The sequence below is a fragment of the Oncorhynchus kisutch genome, linkage group LG22, assembly GCF_002021735.2.
Source record: "Oncorhynchus kisutch isolate 150728-3 linkage group LG22, Okis_V2, whole genome shotgun sequence".
Lineage (NCBI taxonomy): Eukaryota > Metazoa > Chordata > Actinopteri > Salmoniformes > Salmonidae > Oncorhynchus > Oncorhynchus kisutch.
In genome coordinates, this window is record NC_034195.2 from 57653084 (window position 1) to 57669151 (window position 16068).

The following is a 16068-nucleotide window of genomic DNA, read 5'->3' on the forward strand; positions in this document are numbered from 1 at the left end:
TGTACCACTATATACACCTGTACCAATATATACACCATATCACCTGTACCACTATATACACCATATTACCTGTACCACTATATACACCATATCACCTCTACCACTATATACACCATATCACCTCTGCCACTATATACACCATATCACCTGCACCACTATATACACCATATACTCCTGTACCACTATATACACCATATAACCTGTACCACTATATACACCATATCACCTGTACCACTATATACACCATATCACCTGTACCACTATATACACCATATCACCTGTGCCACTATATACACCATATACACCTGTACCACTATATACACCATATCACCTGTACCACTATATACACCATATCACCTGTGCCACTATATACACCATATCACCTGTACCACTATATACACCATATCACCTGTACCCCTATATACAACATATCACCTGTACCACTATATACACCATATCACCTGTACCACTATATCACCTGTACCACTATATACACCATATCACCTGTACCACTATATACACCATATCACCTGTACCACTATATACATCATATCACCTGTAGTAGTGATGAATAAATACATTTTCCATTGGGGTTGAGGCAGAGTAAAGACTGTTGAGGGAGTGGGGGGGTATGACGATAGGGGGAACAGCATGACCATTGAGGGGGTGGTGGGTGGGGGGTATAATGATAGGGGGAACCGCGTGACCATTGAGGGGGTGGGGGGGTATGACGATAGGGGGAACAGCGTGACCATTGAGGGGGGGGGTATAATGATAGTGGGAACAGCGTGACCATTGAGGGAGTTGGGGGGGTATGACAATAGGGGGAACAGCGTGTCCATTGAGGGGGTGGTGTGTGGGGGGGTATGACGATAGGGGGAACAGCGTGACCATTGAGGGAGTTGGGGGGGTATGACGATAGGGGGAACAGCGTGTCCATTGAGGGGGTGGTGGGTGGGTGGGGAGAGTATGACGATAGGGGGAACCGCATGACCATTGAGGGGGTGGTGGGTGGGTGGGGAGGGTATGACGATAGGGGGAACAGCGTGTCCATTGAGGGGGTGGTGGGTGGGTGGGGAGGGTATGACAATAGGGGGAACAGCATGACCATTGAGGGAGTTGGGGGGGTATGACGATAGGGGGAACAGCATGACCACTGAGGGGGGGGTGATGACAATAGGGGGAACAGCGTGACCATTACAGCCTTTTAACAGTCCATTTATTGTCCAAGACAGTTTTCCATTTTAATCCTTTAAATAAACTGTAGGGCATTTCGTCTCATCATTATGCACATCAAACCTAAGGATATCAACACATCCAAATCCTACCAAACTATTACTAAACTACACTGAGTCTACAAAACATTAGGTACATCAGCTCTCAACTGGATTAACCTGGTTAGTCTATGATCCCTAATTGATGTCACTTCTATCAGTGTAGATGAAGGGGAGGAGACAGGTTAAAGAAGGATTTTTAAGCCTTGAGGCATTTGAGACATGGATTGCGTATGTGTACCCTTCAGAGGGTGAATGGGCAAGACTAAACATTTTGTACAGGGTATGGTAGTAGATGACAGGGGCACCGGTTTGAGTGTGTCAGGAACTACGATGCTGCTGGGTTTTTCACGCTCAAACATTTCCTGTGTGTATCAAGAATGGTCCACCACCCAAAGGACATTCAGCCAACTTCAACTTGACATTCAGCCAACTTCAACTTGACATTCAGCCAACTTCAACTTGACATTCAGCCAACATAAACTTGACATTCAGCCAACATAAACTTGACATTCAGCCAACTTCAACTTGACATTCAGCCAACTTCAACTTGACATTCAGCCAACTTCAAGTTGACATTCAGCCAACTTCAACTTGACATTCAGACAACTTCAACTTGACATTCAGACAACTTCAACTTGACATTCAGACAACTTCAACTTGACATTAAGACAACTTCAACTTGACATTCAGACAACTTAAACACATCTGTGGGAATCATTGGAGTCAACATGGGCCAGCATCCATGTGAAATGCTTTCGACACCCTGTCGAGTCCACGCCCCAACGAATTGAGGTTGTTCTGACAACAAAAGGGGGTCCAACTCAATATTAGGAAGGTGTTCCTAGTGTTCTGTATACTCAGTACATTTCTGCAATGAGAAGTAATAATATGTAGCTGTTTTAGTTAAAACATGCCTACCACTACTCCACAAGACATGTTGTTTTTCTGTCCCATCAGAAATAACTACGCAGTTCTCCGGCCTTCCAGCCAGTCGTCTCCAGAGCCCTGCTGTCTAGCTGTTCAGAGCTGGTAGATATAGGTGTGCTGCCTGGTGGTGGATCTGTGTAGAGCCTAGTTAGAGGCTGTTAAGAAGTTAAAAGTGGGGAATAGGGTGTCATTTGCGACCCTGTCTCAGTGACCAAAACCCCACGTCTAGCTGCGAAGGTCGTTCATACAATAATTGTTTCTGCCAACACCATACATCTCTGTGTCAGAGGGAAATGAATGTGATTTTTCCTCCTAAATAATAGATTTGATAAGACAGACTAGGACTGATTGCCTGCATACATAAACCACCACCGAGTCAATGAAGCTGACATCTAGTTATATATTTTTATACAGACGTTTCTTTTTTCTCCAAGAATTCAATTGGCACAAACTAGGCTATACTGTAGAAATATACTGATTTATACAGAGGAAATATAGACCTTATTAACCACTAATTACAAGACAATTATAAGACCTTACTAGTTAATTGCAATTTGAATGGTTTTACATCAACAGATCTCTAGCAACAGACTCCCTTTACTTACCTAAAACATAAATAGTATTTAAAGATTTCACCTTGGAACAACTTATCACCAGCAAGCAATGCAATTAAAGTGGCTAAAACAAGTATTTAATCATGTGTTGACATGTGGGGTAATATCGTGACTCGATTACGGACAGCATGCTAGATTGCACCACTGACCTTTTCGGGGAAATAAAGGCATAGATACATTTTTCAACAGTTTCCAATCTTAAAAATTAAGCATAAGTAAAGGCTTTGATTCAAATCAAATTTTATTTGTCACATGCGCCCGAATACAACTGGACCTTACAGTGAAATGCTTACTTACAAGTCCTTAACCAACAATTAAGAAAATATTTCCTACATATTTTTACAAAAGTTTAAAAAAGAAAAGTAACACAATAAATAATAATGAGGCTGTATACAGGCAGTACCGGTACAGAGTCAATGTGGAGGCTGTATACAGGCAGTACCGGTACCGAGTCAATGTGGAGGCTATATACAGGGGGGTACCGGTACCGAGTCAATGTGGAGGCTATATACAGGCAGTACCGGTACAGAGTCAATGTGGAGGCTATATACAGGCAGTACCGGTACAGAGTCAATGTGGAGGCTATATACAGGCAGTACCGGTACAGAGTCAATGTGGAGGCTATATACAGGGTGTTACGGTACCGAGTCAATGTGGAGGCTATATACAGGCAGTACCGGTACCGAGTCAATGTGGAGGCTATATACAGGCAGTACCGGTACAGAGTCAATGTGGAGGCTATATACAGGCAGTACCGGTACAGAGTCAATGTGGAGGCTATATACAGGCAGTACCGGTACCGAGTCAAAGTGGAGGCTATATACAGGCAGTACCGGTACAGAGTCAATGTGGAGGCTATATACAGGGTGTTACGGTACCGAGTCAATGTGGAGGCTATATACAGGCAGTACCGGTACCGAGTCAATGTGGAGGCTATATACAGGCAGTACCGGTACCGAGTCAATGTGGAGGCTGTATACAGGCAGTACCGGTACCGAGTCAATGTGGAGGCTATATACAGGCAGTACCGGTACAGAGTCAATGTGGAGGCTGTATACAGGCAGTACCGGTACCGAGTCAATGTGGAGGCTGTATACAGGCAGTACCGGTACCGAGTCAATGTGGAGGCTGTATACAGGCAGTACCGGTACCGAGTCAATGTGGAGGCTATATACAGGCAGTACCGGTACAGAGTCAATGTGGAGGCTGTATACAGGCAGTACCGGTACCGAGTCAATGTGGAGGCTGTATACAGGCAGTACCGGTACCGAGTCAATGTGGAGGCTATATACAGGCAGTACCAGTACCGAGTCAATGTGGAGGCTATATACAGGCAGTACCGGTACCGAGTCAATGTGGAGGCTGTATACAGGCAGTACCGGTACAGAGTCAATGTGGAGGCTGTATACAGGCAGTACCGGTACCGAGTCAATGTGGAGGCTATATACAGGCAGTACCAGTACCGAGTCAATGTGGAGGCTATATACAGGCAGTACCGGTACCGAGTCAATGTGGAGGCTGTATACAGGCAGTACCGGTACAGAGTCAATGTGGAGGCTGTATACAGGCAGTACCGGTACCGAGTCAATGTGGAGGCTATATACAGGCAGTACCGGTACCGAGTCAATGTGGAGGCTATATACAGGCAGTACCGGTACCGAGTCAATGTGGAGGCTGTATACAGGCAGTACCGGTACAGAGTCAATGTGGAGGCTGTATACAGGCAGTACCGGTACCCGAGTCAATGTGGAGGCTGTATACAGGGGGTACCGGTACAGAGTCAATGTGGAGGCTGTATACAGGGGGTACTGGTACAGAGTCAATGTGGAGGCTATATACAGGCAGTACCGGTACAGAGTCAATGTGGAGGCTGTATACAGGCAGTACCGGTACCGAGTCAATGTGGAGGCTGTATACAGGGGGTACCGGTACAGAGTCAATGTGGAGGCTGTATACAGGGGGTACCGGTACAGAGTCAATGTGGAGGCTGTATACAGGGGGTACCGGTACAGAGTCAATGTGGAGGCTGTATACAGGGGGTACCGGTACAGAGTCAATGTGGAGGCTATATACAGGGGGTACCGGTACAGAGTCAATGTGGAGGCTGTATACAGGCAGTACCGGTACCGAGTCAATGTGGAGGCTGTATACAGGGTATTACGGTACAGAGTCAATGTGGAGGCTATATACAGGGGGTACCGGTACCGAGTCAATGTGGAGGCTATATACAGGCAGTACCGGTACCGAGTCAATGTGGAGGCTATATACAGGGTATTACGGTACAGAGTCAATGTGGAGGCTATATACAGGGGGTACCGGTACAGAGTCAATGTGGAGGCTGTATACAGGCAGTACCGGTACCGAGTCAATGTGGAGGCTATATACAGGCAGTACCGGTACCGAGTCAATGTGGAGGCTATATACAGGCAGTACCGGTACAGAGTCAATGTGGAGGCTATATACAGGCAGTACCGGTACCGAGTCAATGTGGAGGCTATATACAGGCAGTACCGGTACAGAGTCAATGTGGAGGCTATATACAGGGGGTACCGGTACAGAGTCAATGTGGAGGCTGTATACAGGCAGTACCGGTACCGAGTCAATGTGGAGGCTGTATACAGGGGGTACCGGTACAGAGTCAATGTGGAGGCTATATACAGGCAGTACCGGTACAGAGTCAATGTGGAGGCTATATACAGGGTATTACGGTACAGAGTCAATGTGGAGGCTGTATACAGGGGGTACCGGTACAGAGTCAATGTGGAGGCTGTATACAGGGGGTACCGGTACAGAGTCAATGTGGAGGCTGTATACAGGGGGTACCGGTACAGAGTCAATGTGGAGGCTATATACAGGGGGTACCGGTACAGAGTCAATGTGGAGGCTGTATACAGGCAGTACCGGTACCGAGTCAATGTGGAGGCTGTATACAGGGTATTACGGTACAGAGTCAATGTGGAGGCTATATACAGGGGGTACCGGTACCGAGTCAATGTGGAGGCTATATACAGGCAGTACCGGTACCGAGTCAATGTGGAGGCTATATACAGGGTATTGCGGTACAGAGTCAATGTGGAGGCTATATACAGGGGGTACCGGTACAGAGTCAATGTGGAGGCTGTATACAGGCAGTACCGGTACCGAGTCAATGTGGAGGCTATATACAGGCAGTACCGGTACCGAGTCAATGTGGAGGCTATATACAGGCAGTACCGGTACAGAGTCAATGTGGAGGCTATATACAGGCAGTACCGGTACCGAGTCAATGTGGAGGCTATATACAGGCAGTACCGGTACAGAGTCAATGTGGAGGCTATATACAGGGGGTACCGGTACAGAGTCAATGTGGAGGCTGTATACAGGCAGTACCGGTACCGAGTCAATGTGGAGGCTGTATACAGGGGGTACCGGTACAGAGTCAATGTGGAGGCTATATACAGGCAGTACCGGTACAGAGTCAATGTGGAGGCTATATACAGGGGGTACCGGTACAGAGTCAATGTGGAGGCTGTATACAGGGGGTACCGGTACCGAGTCAATGTGGAGGCTATATACAGGGTATTACGGTACAGAGTCAATGTGGAGGCTATATACAGGGGGTACCGGTACAGAGTCAATGTGGAGGCTGTATACAGGCAGTACCGGTACCGAGTCAATGTGGAGGCTGTATACAGGCAGTACCGGTACCGAGTCAATGTGGAGGCTATATACAGGCAGTACCGGTACCCGAGTCAATGTGGAGGCTATATACAGGGTATTACGGTACAGAGTCAATGTGGAGGCTATATACAGGGGGTACCGGTACAGAGTCAATGTGGAGGCTGTATACAGGCAGTACCGGTACCGAGTCAATGTGGAGGCTATATACAGGCAGTACCGGTACCGAGTCAATGTGGAGGCTATATACAGGCAGTACCGGTACAGAGTCAATGTGGAGGCTATATACAGGCAGTACCGGTACCGAGTCAATGTGGAGGCTATATACAGGCAGTACCGGTACAGAGTCAATGTGGAGGCTATATACAGGGGGTACCGGTACAGAGTCAATGTGGAGGCTGTATACAGGCAGTACCGGTACCGAGTCAATGTGGAGGCTGTATACAGGGGGTACCGGTACAGAGTCAATGTGGAGGCTATATACAGGCAGTACCGGTACAGAGTCAATGTGGAGGCTATATACAGGGGGTACCGGTACAGAGTCAATGTGGAGGCTGTATACAGGCAGTACCGGTACAGAGTCAATGTGGAGGCTATATACAGGGGGTACCGGTACAGAGTCAATGTGGAGGCTGTATACAGGCAGTACCGGTACCGAGTCAATGTGGAGGCTATATACAGGCAGTACCGGTACCGAGTCAATGTGGAGGCTATATACAGGCAGTACCGGTACAGAGTCAATGTGGAGGCTATATACAGGCAGTACCGGTACCGAGTCAATGTGGAGGCTATATACAGGCAGTACCGGTACAGAGTCAATGTGGAGGCTATATACAGGGGGTACCGGTACAGAGTCAATGTGGAGGCTGTATACAGGCAGTACCGGTACCGAGTCAATGTGGAGGCTGTATACAGGGGGTACCGGTACAGAGTCAATGTGGAGGCTATATACAGGCAGTACCGGTACAGAGTCAATGTGGAGGCTGTATACAGGGGGTACCGGTACAGAGTCAATGTGGAGGCTATATACAGGGGGTACCGGTACAGAGTCAATGTGGAGGCTATATACAGGGGGTACCGGTACCGAGTCAATGTGGAGGCTATATACAGGCAGTACCGGTACCGAGTCAATGTGGAGGCTGTATACAGGCAGTACCGGTACCGAGTCAATGTGCGGGGGTACAGGTTAATTGAGGTCATTTGTTCATGTAGGTAGGGGTGACTATGCATAGATAACAAACAGCGAGTAGCAGCAGTGTAAAAACAAAGCGGGGGTGTCAATGTCAATAGTCCGGGTGGCCATTTCAGTCCGGGTGGCCAATCAGCAGTCTTATGGCTTGGGGGTAGAAGCTGTTAAGGAGCCTATTGGACCTAGACTTGGTGCTCCGGTACCCCTTGCCGTGCAGTAGCAGAGAGAACAGTCTACAACTTTGGTGACTGGAGTCTGAGAATGTTTTGGCCTTCCTGACACCACCTGGTATAAGGGTCCTGGATAGCAGGAAGCTTGTCCCCAGTGATGTACTAGGCTGTACGCACCACACTCTGTAGCACCTTACGGTCGGATGCCAAGCAGTTGCCATACCAGGCGGTGATGCAACCGGCCAGGATGCTCTCGCTGGTGCAGCTGTAGAACTTTTTTGAGGATCTGGGGAACCATGCCAAATCCTTTCAGTCTCCTGAGGGGAAAAAGGCATTGTTGTACCCTCTTCACAACTTCTTGGTGTGTTTGGACCATGATAGTTTGTGGACTCCAAGGAATTTGAAACTCTAGACCCACTTCACTACAGTCCTGTCGATGTGTATTCGGTCCTCCTTTTCCTGTAGTCCACAATCAGCTCCTTTTGTCTTGCTCACGTTGAGGGAGAGGTTGTTATCTTGTCACCACACTGCCAGGTCTCTGACCTCCTCCCTATAGGCTGTCTCATCGTTGAGGCAGAGGTTGTTGTCCTGGCACCACACTGCCAGGTCTCTGACCTCCTCCCTATAGGCTGTCTCATCGTCGTCGGTGATCAGGCCTACCACTGTTGTGTCATCAGCAAACTTAATGATGGTGTTGGAGTCGTGCCTGGCCTTGCAGTCATGGGTGAACAGTGAGTACAGGAGTGGACTGAGCATGCACTCGTGAGGGACCCCCGTGTTGATGATCAGCGTTGCAGATCTGTTGTTGCCTACCCTTACCACTTGGGGGTGGCCCTTCAAGGAAGTCCAGGATCCAGTTGCAGAGGGAGGTGTTTAGTCCCAGGGTCCTTAGCTTAGTGATGAGCTTTGTGTGCACATTGGCATTGAACGCTGAGCTGTAGTCAATGAACTTGTTACATACAGTATGTGTTCATTTTGTCCAGGGGAAAAGGGCAGTGTGGAGTGCGATTGAGATTGCATCATCTGTTGATCTGTTGGGGCGGTATGTGAATTGGAGTGGGTCTAGGGTTTCTGGGATGATGGAGTTGATATAAGCCATGACCAGCCTTTCAAAGCACTTCATGGCTACTGATGTAAGTGCTATGGGGCGGTAGTCATTTAGGCAGGTTTCCTTGGTGTTCTTGAGCACAGGGACTATGGTGGTCTGCTTGAAACATGTAGTTATTACAGACTCGGTCAGGAAGAGGTTGAAAATGTCAGTGAAGACACTTGCCAGTTGATCCGCGCATGCTCTGAGCACACATCCTGGTAATCCGTCTGGCCTTGCGGCTTTGTGAATGTTGACCTTTTTAACCTCTAGCGTCGAGCAATCCCGTATCCGGGAGCGTAATCATAGCCTCAAGCTCATTACCATAATGAGCTCATTACCATAACGCGACGTTTCGCAAATGAAATGAAATAAATACATTGAAACACAAGCTTAGCCTTTTGTTGACAACACTGTCATCTCAGATTTTCAAAATATGCTTTAACCAAAGCTACACAAGCATTTGTGTAAGAGTATTGATAGCTAGCATAGCATTTAGCCTAGCATTCAGCAGGCAACATTTTCACAAAAACAAGAAAAGCATTCAAATAAAATCATTTACCTTTGAAGAACTTCGGATGTTTTCAATGAGGAGACTCTCAGTTAGATAGCAAATGTTCATTTTTTCCAAAAATATTATTTGTGTAAGAGAAATAGCTCCGTTTTGTTCATCACGTTTGGCTAAGTAAAAAAACTAAAATGCAGTCAACACAACGGCAAACTTTTTTCCAAATTAGCTCCATAATATCGACAGAAACATGGCAAACGTTGTTTAGAATCAATCCTCAAGGTGTTTTTCACAATTCTATTCGATGAAAAATCATTCCTGGCAGTCGGTTTCTCATCCGAGGCAAACGGAAAAATACTGCAGCTGGAGATTACGCAATAATTGCGACGGAGGACACCAAGCGAACACCTGGTAGATGTAGTGTCTTATGGTCAATCTTCCAATGATATGCCTACAAATATGTCACAATGCTGCAGACACCTTGGAGAAAACGTGGAAAAGGTAAGCTGACTCCTAGCTCCTCCACAGCCATATAAGGAGTCATTGCCATGAGGCGGTTTCAGATAATGCGGCACTTCCTGTTTGGATTTTTATCTGGGTTTTTTCTGTAACATCAGTTCTGTGGCACTCACAGACAATATCTTTGCAGTTTTGGAAACGTCAGAGTGTTTTCTTTCCAAAGCTGTCAATTATATGCATAGTCGAGCATCTTTTATTTGACTACATATATACAGACACATTACATTAGGTTACATAGACACAGATACATTATATTAGACTACATAAATACCGATACATTACAACATTATTTGTAGAATCTATGAGAACAGAAAGGTTCAGAACTTTTGTGAAACATTACATCACAGTTGAAAAGTATATGGCAAAAATATATCAAAACTTGATCGTGTTCATAGATAGATGGGAGGGGTTGAGAGGAGATCACAACATAGCTTCAGCTAGAAAGATGTGTCAGCATCGAGTAATTGTCTCTGGCCCCCTCCCAGTTAGGGGGAGTGATGAGCTCTACAGCAGAGTCTCACAACTCAATCGCAAACAGGACCAAGCCTGGCCTGCTGAGGAGTGAGGGACTCTTTCCCAGCTGGAGGGGTGCTCTCATCTTATCTACGAACATAGACAGGGCTCTAACTCCTCTAGCGCCACAATGAAATAGGGTGCAGGCCAGGCAGCAGGCTGTTAGCCAGCCAGCATAGTCGAGTCTGCCACTAGCACAGTCAATGTAGCACAGTCAGCTATCCCCATTGAGACCGTGTCTGTGCCTCGATATAGGTTGAGCACTTAACTGAGGAGCTTAATTTAACCTTGCATAATACCATAGATGCAGTCGGACCACTAAAAACTAAACACATTTGTCATAAGAAACTAGCTCCCTGGTATACAAAAAATACCCCTGAAACAAGCTTCCAGAAAATTGTTTCGGTAATGGCTCTCAACCAAACTGGAAGTCTTCTGACTAGCTTGGAAAGACCGTGCAGTATCGAAGAGCGCTCACTGGTGCTCCATCATCCTGTGTTTCCAATTTAATTGAGAAAAAGAACAATCCAAAATGTATTTTGGATACTGTCACAAAGCTAAACTAAAAAGCAGCATTCCCCAAGTGAGGATGGCTTTCACTTCAGCAGTGAGAAATTCATTAACTTCTTTGAGGAAAAGATCATGATCCCCAAGAGAGGCTTTCAGAACTTATTTTTGCATTTTTTTAAAATGTATTTAACTAGGCAATTCAGTTAAGAACAAATTCACATTTACAATCATGGCCTAGGAACAGTGGGTTAACAGCCTTGTTCAGGGGCAGAACAACAGATTTTTAGATCATGATCATTAGAAAGCAAATTACAGACTCCACTTTAAATTTGCATATTTCTCCAAAGCTCAGTTGTTCTGAGTCTGCACAGAACTGCCAGGACCTAGAATCAATGGAGACACTCAAGTTTTGTAGTACTATATCTCTTGACACATTCATGAAAATAATCATGGCCTCTAAACCTTCAAGCTGCATACTGGACCCAATTCCAACTAAAACTACTGAAAGAGCTACTTCCTGTGCTTGGACTCCTATGTTGAACATAAAAAATGGTTCCCTATCCTCAGGATGTGAACCAAACTCACTAAAAGCCCCTACAAAAAAAATAAAAAACTTGACCCGGAAAATAAATTTAAAAAACGAATCAAATCTTCCATTCCTCTCACAAAAAAATCAAAAGCTGTTGGCAGCAAATAATGGAATGTATACGAAATGCTTCAGTCATATTAAGCATCTCCTGACCCCTGACCCTCCTGTCTCAGCCCTAGGACCATGCCTCAGGACTACCTGGCATGAGGACTCCTTGCTGTCCCCAGTCCACCTGACCGTGCTGCTGCTCCAGTTTCAACTGTTCAGCACCTGAGGTGCTACTCAGCAAATCGGATGCAGTCTATCACAGTGCCATCCGTTTTGCCACCAAAGCCCCATATACGACCCACCACTGCGACCTGTATGCTCTCGTTGGCTGGTCCTCGCTACATATTCGCCACCAAACCCACTAGCTCCAGGTCATATATGTCTTTGCTAGGTAAAGCTCCACCTTACCTCAGCTCACTGGTCACGATAACAACACCCACCCGTAGCACACGCTCCAGCAGGTATATCTCACTGGTCATCCCCAAAGCCAACACCTCCTTTGGCCGCCTTTCCTTCCAGTTCTCTGCTGCCAATGACTGGAAACGAAATGCAAAAATCACTGAAGTTGGAGACTTATATCTCTCTCACTAACTTCAAGCATCGGCTGTCAGAGCAGCTTAATATAAGAATAATAATAAATTACATTTGTAAAGCACTTTTCATTATACAGAATAATCTCAAAGTGCATTAAATAAATTTAAAAACAAAAGCTTACCGATCGATGTACCTGTGCACAGCCCATCTGTAAATAGCCCATCCAACCAACTACCTACCTCATCCCCATATTTGTTTTTTCTGCTCTTTGCACAACAGTACTTCTACTTGCACATCCTCATCTGCACATCTATCACTCCAGTGTTAATGCTAAATTGTAATTACTTCGCCACTATTGGCCTATTTATTGCCTTACCTCCTTACTCCATTTGCAAACACTGTATAAAGATTTTCTATTGTGTTATTGACTGTACGTTTGATTATTCCATGTGTAACTCTGTGTTGTTTTTGTCGCACTGCTTTGCTTTATCTTGGCCAGGTCGCAGTTGTAAATGGTTAAATAAAGGTAAAATATAATGTTTTAAAAAGTCTGGTTTTAGATCCCATCATAGCACTGAGACTGCACTCATGAAGGTGGTGAATTAAATATTAATGGCTTCGGACTGTTCTGCTCTGTATCTGTCCTCAAAATTGCCTACCCTGGAAGCCTTTGTTTCAGACATAAGGAAGTGGATGGAGGTAAATGTTTTACTTTTGAACTCGGACAAAACAGAGATTCTAGTTCTAGGTCCCAAGAAACAAAGATGTCTACTGTTGGATCTGACAATTAATCTTGATGGTTGTACAGTCGTCTCAAATAAAACTGTGAAGGACCTCGGCGTTACTCTGGACCCTGATCTCTTTTGACAGACAGCTTTTTTCCATCTATGTAACATTGCATCTCAACATCAACTCTTCAGATGAGACTGCGTGAATCAGGCCTCCATGGTCAAATTGCTGCAAAGAAACTACTACTAAAGGACACCAATAAGAAGAAGAGACTAGCTTGGGCTAAGAAACACGAGAAATGGACTTTAGACCGGTGGAAATCTGTCCTTTGGTCTGATGAGTCCAAATTTGAGATTTTTGGTTCTAAACGCCGTGTCTTTGTGAGACGCAGAGTAGGTGAACGGATGATCTCCGCATGTGTGGTTCCCACCGTGAAGAATGGAGGAGAAGGTGTGATGGTGCTTTGCTGGTGACACTGTGATTTATTTAGAATTAAAGGCACACTTAACCAGCATGGCTACACAGCATTCTGCAGCGATACACCATCCTATCTGGTTTTTCAACAGGACAATGACCCAACACACCTCCAGGCTGTGTAAGGGCTATTTGACCAAGAAGGAGAGTGATGGGAGTGCTGCGTCAGATGACCTGGCCTCCACAATCACCCGACCTCAAGCCAATTGAAATGGTTTGGGATGAGTGGGACCGCAGACTGAAGGAAAATCAGCCAACAAGTGCTCAGCATATGTGGGAACTACTTCAAGACTGTTGGAAAAGCATTCCAGGTGAAGCTGGTTGAGAATGCCAAGCATGTGCAAAGCTGTCATCAAGGCAAAGGGTGGCTATAAAATATATTTTGATTTGTTTAACACTTTTTTGGGTTACTACATGATTCCATATGTGTTATTTCATAGTTTTGATGTCTTAACTAATATTCTACAATGTAGAAAGGAGTAAAAATAAAGAAAAACCCTTGAATGAGTAGGTGTCCCCAAACTTTTGACTGGTACTGTATATTTACACTTTTTTTAATAGGGGATTGGAAATTCTACAGACGACAATTACATTGGACGCCACAATCTATATGCAATATTAAAGCTGAAGCCCCCCCCCCCCCCAAAAAAAAAACAAAATAGGAATCTGATGAACATTACAGAAGACAAGTTCATCGGGAGCAGAGTTGATGCAGTATAACAAATCATCACTGGAGACGTCTATTTCAATTATTTGCAGATTTATTCCCTAATATTTACAATTTTAAGGGATTGAAATCATTATGGCAGAACAGTCTTGGGGAGCATTCCCCTTCAGGCGTCTTACAGCTGTCCACTGCCCTGTGGTGCTGAAATATCAGGTCGTATTAGGATTTGCTTGTTGTCACCACAGGCACAGTTCAATCTAAACATGACAGTTCAAGTGTCTCAATTCAGTGCACGATATTAACACTGAAAATAAACTAGCTTCCAAGCACATAAATAGATCGTTTTAATAGTGTGTGTCTTTCTCTTTGAAGGCAAAATATACAGTGACAGGTCCAGCACTAGTCTGTACAATCTCTGTAGCTGTTATTACCATCAGACAGCCCATGCCATAGGCGAAACACGGGATGCCTGCAGGACAGGGGAAGAAAACATGGAACAATTAAATGTGTTTTGTGTTGCACTCTGCTTGCAGTAGAATGTACAGTTTAAGGTCTATAGTGTGACATGCTTACGGTTCATGACATGTACAATTCTGGGACAACAAAAAAACATACATGATGAGAATAAGAAGTTATTCTCGAAATGAGGGGAAACAACTAGTTAACTGTCTACTAAATCAATATGAATCATGTGAAGGCCAGGTTGAGGTTCAAGAGACACTATTAAATACTAGTCTCCCCTTGGCTTTTTTTCCACTGACCTAGATTGATGACTTTTAACATGCTGAAAAACGTGTCTTCGTAGTCTAAGTTCTGTGCTGGTGCTTTGGAACAGTGGTACTTGATAAAGGGGAAACACCCCGTCCTCAGTATCTGGTAATTGGCTCCCTGTACCGTCCAGTTGAAGTTGGACCTCCCGAACTGGTCGTTATTGACGACGCTGTAGCGGACACAGAAGGAGGTCCAGGGAGGGAGGTTCCGCTGGAGCAGGTGACATGTCAACACCTCCGAAGCTGCGGGACGCAGCCGTCCTTTCGTCCGCAGTGCGCTCGGAAACAGAGCGACTTTGAGGAATATGTTGTGTATCCGCCGGAGTACTTCTTTCATGCTATGGATCATAGCTTATTGATTGGCAGGTGGTTTTACCAGTAAAATGGCTAGCTTATGCCACCAGTATAATGTTAGTGCAGAGGGGATAAAGTGTGGACGTTGTTCAAAGCACGAATACCTTCTAATTTGTGTCTTATTCATTAATGTCATGTTATATAAGCAAAGTCACTTGCTAGCTATGAAGCTAGCTGTAAAGACCACCACGCCAACTAGTTATCTAGCTCTGTTAGAGTTCAACACAGGAGTACGAGCCGAACAGATCTGTGTATTATTTGGCAAACAGTCTCCTCTTAAGCGCAAGACAGCATGCTCCATAAAATGTCATCTCAAGTCCGTTGTTCATTCAAACCTTTTTATCGATCAACTTTTAACTCACCGTCGTAACTAAACCGGAAACGTGTTCCGTCCGTCTAGCAACACAGCACATCAAACTGGAGTTCCTAGCTGAAGTCTGCGCTTTCCCCCATAGTGATCTAAATAGATCGCTCTTTACATTTAAATTTCTATTTTAATCTATAATAACGTTTGTATCTTCTTAATAACTTGAGTTGTTCTAAATAAGTACAGCTTGATATTTCATACTGTAGCCTACTGGTTAGAGCGTTGGGTCAGTAACCAAAAGGTTGCTGGATCGAATCCCAAGCTGACATGGTAAAATCTGTCTTTCTGCCCCTGAACAAGGCAGCACTGTTCCCCGGTAGGCCGTCATTGTAAGTAAACATTTGTTCTAACTGACTTGCCTAGTTAAATAAAGGTTCAATTTAAAAAGCCTAAACATAATCACACAGTAATACACTATACAATATAGCTACAACCTCTGGAAGGTATACCATCCCTGGTCCCTGGGCTTTATTCTGGACTGTCATTCCCTGGTCCCTGGGCTTTATTCTGGACTGTCATTCCCTGGTCCCTGGGCTTTATTCTGGACTGTCATTCCCTGGTCCCT

At 45.2% G+C, this 16068-nt stretch overlaps 1 protein-coding gene across 1 annotated transcript; it reads right to left on the bottom strand.

Annotated features, from left to right (window-relative positions):
* Positions 1-14088: 14088 nt before the first annotated feature.
* Positions 14089-15572, bottom strand: lg22h15orf61 (linkage group 22 C15orf61 homolog). The gene is made up of 2 exons (XM_020456513.2): positions 14774-15572; positions 14089-14481 (listed from the first exon to the last, which is right to left on the bottom strand). The coding sequence occupies exons 1-2, from the start codon at positions 15129-15131 to the stop codon at positions 14357-14359; spliced, it is 483 nt and encodes a 160-aa protein (XP_020312102.1). The 5' UTR covers positions 15132-15572; the 3' UTR covers positions 14089-14356.
* Between the last annotated feature and the right edge of the window lie 496 nt (positions 15573-16068).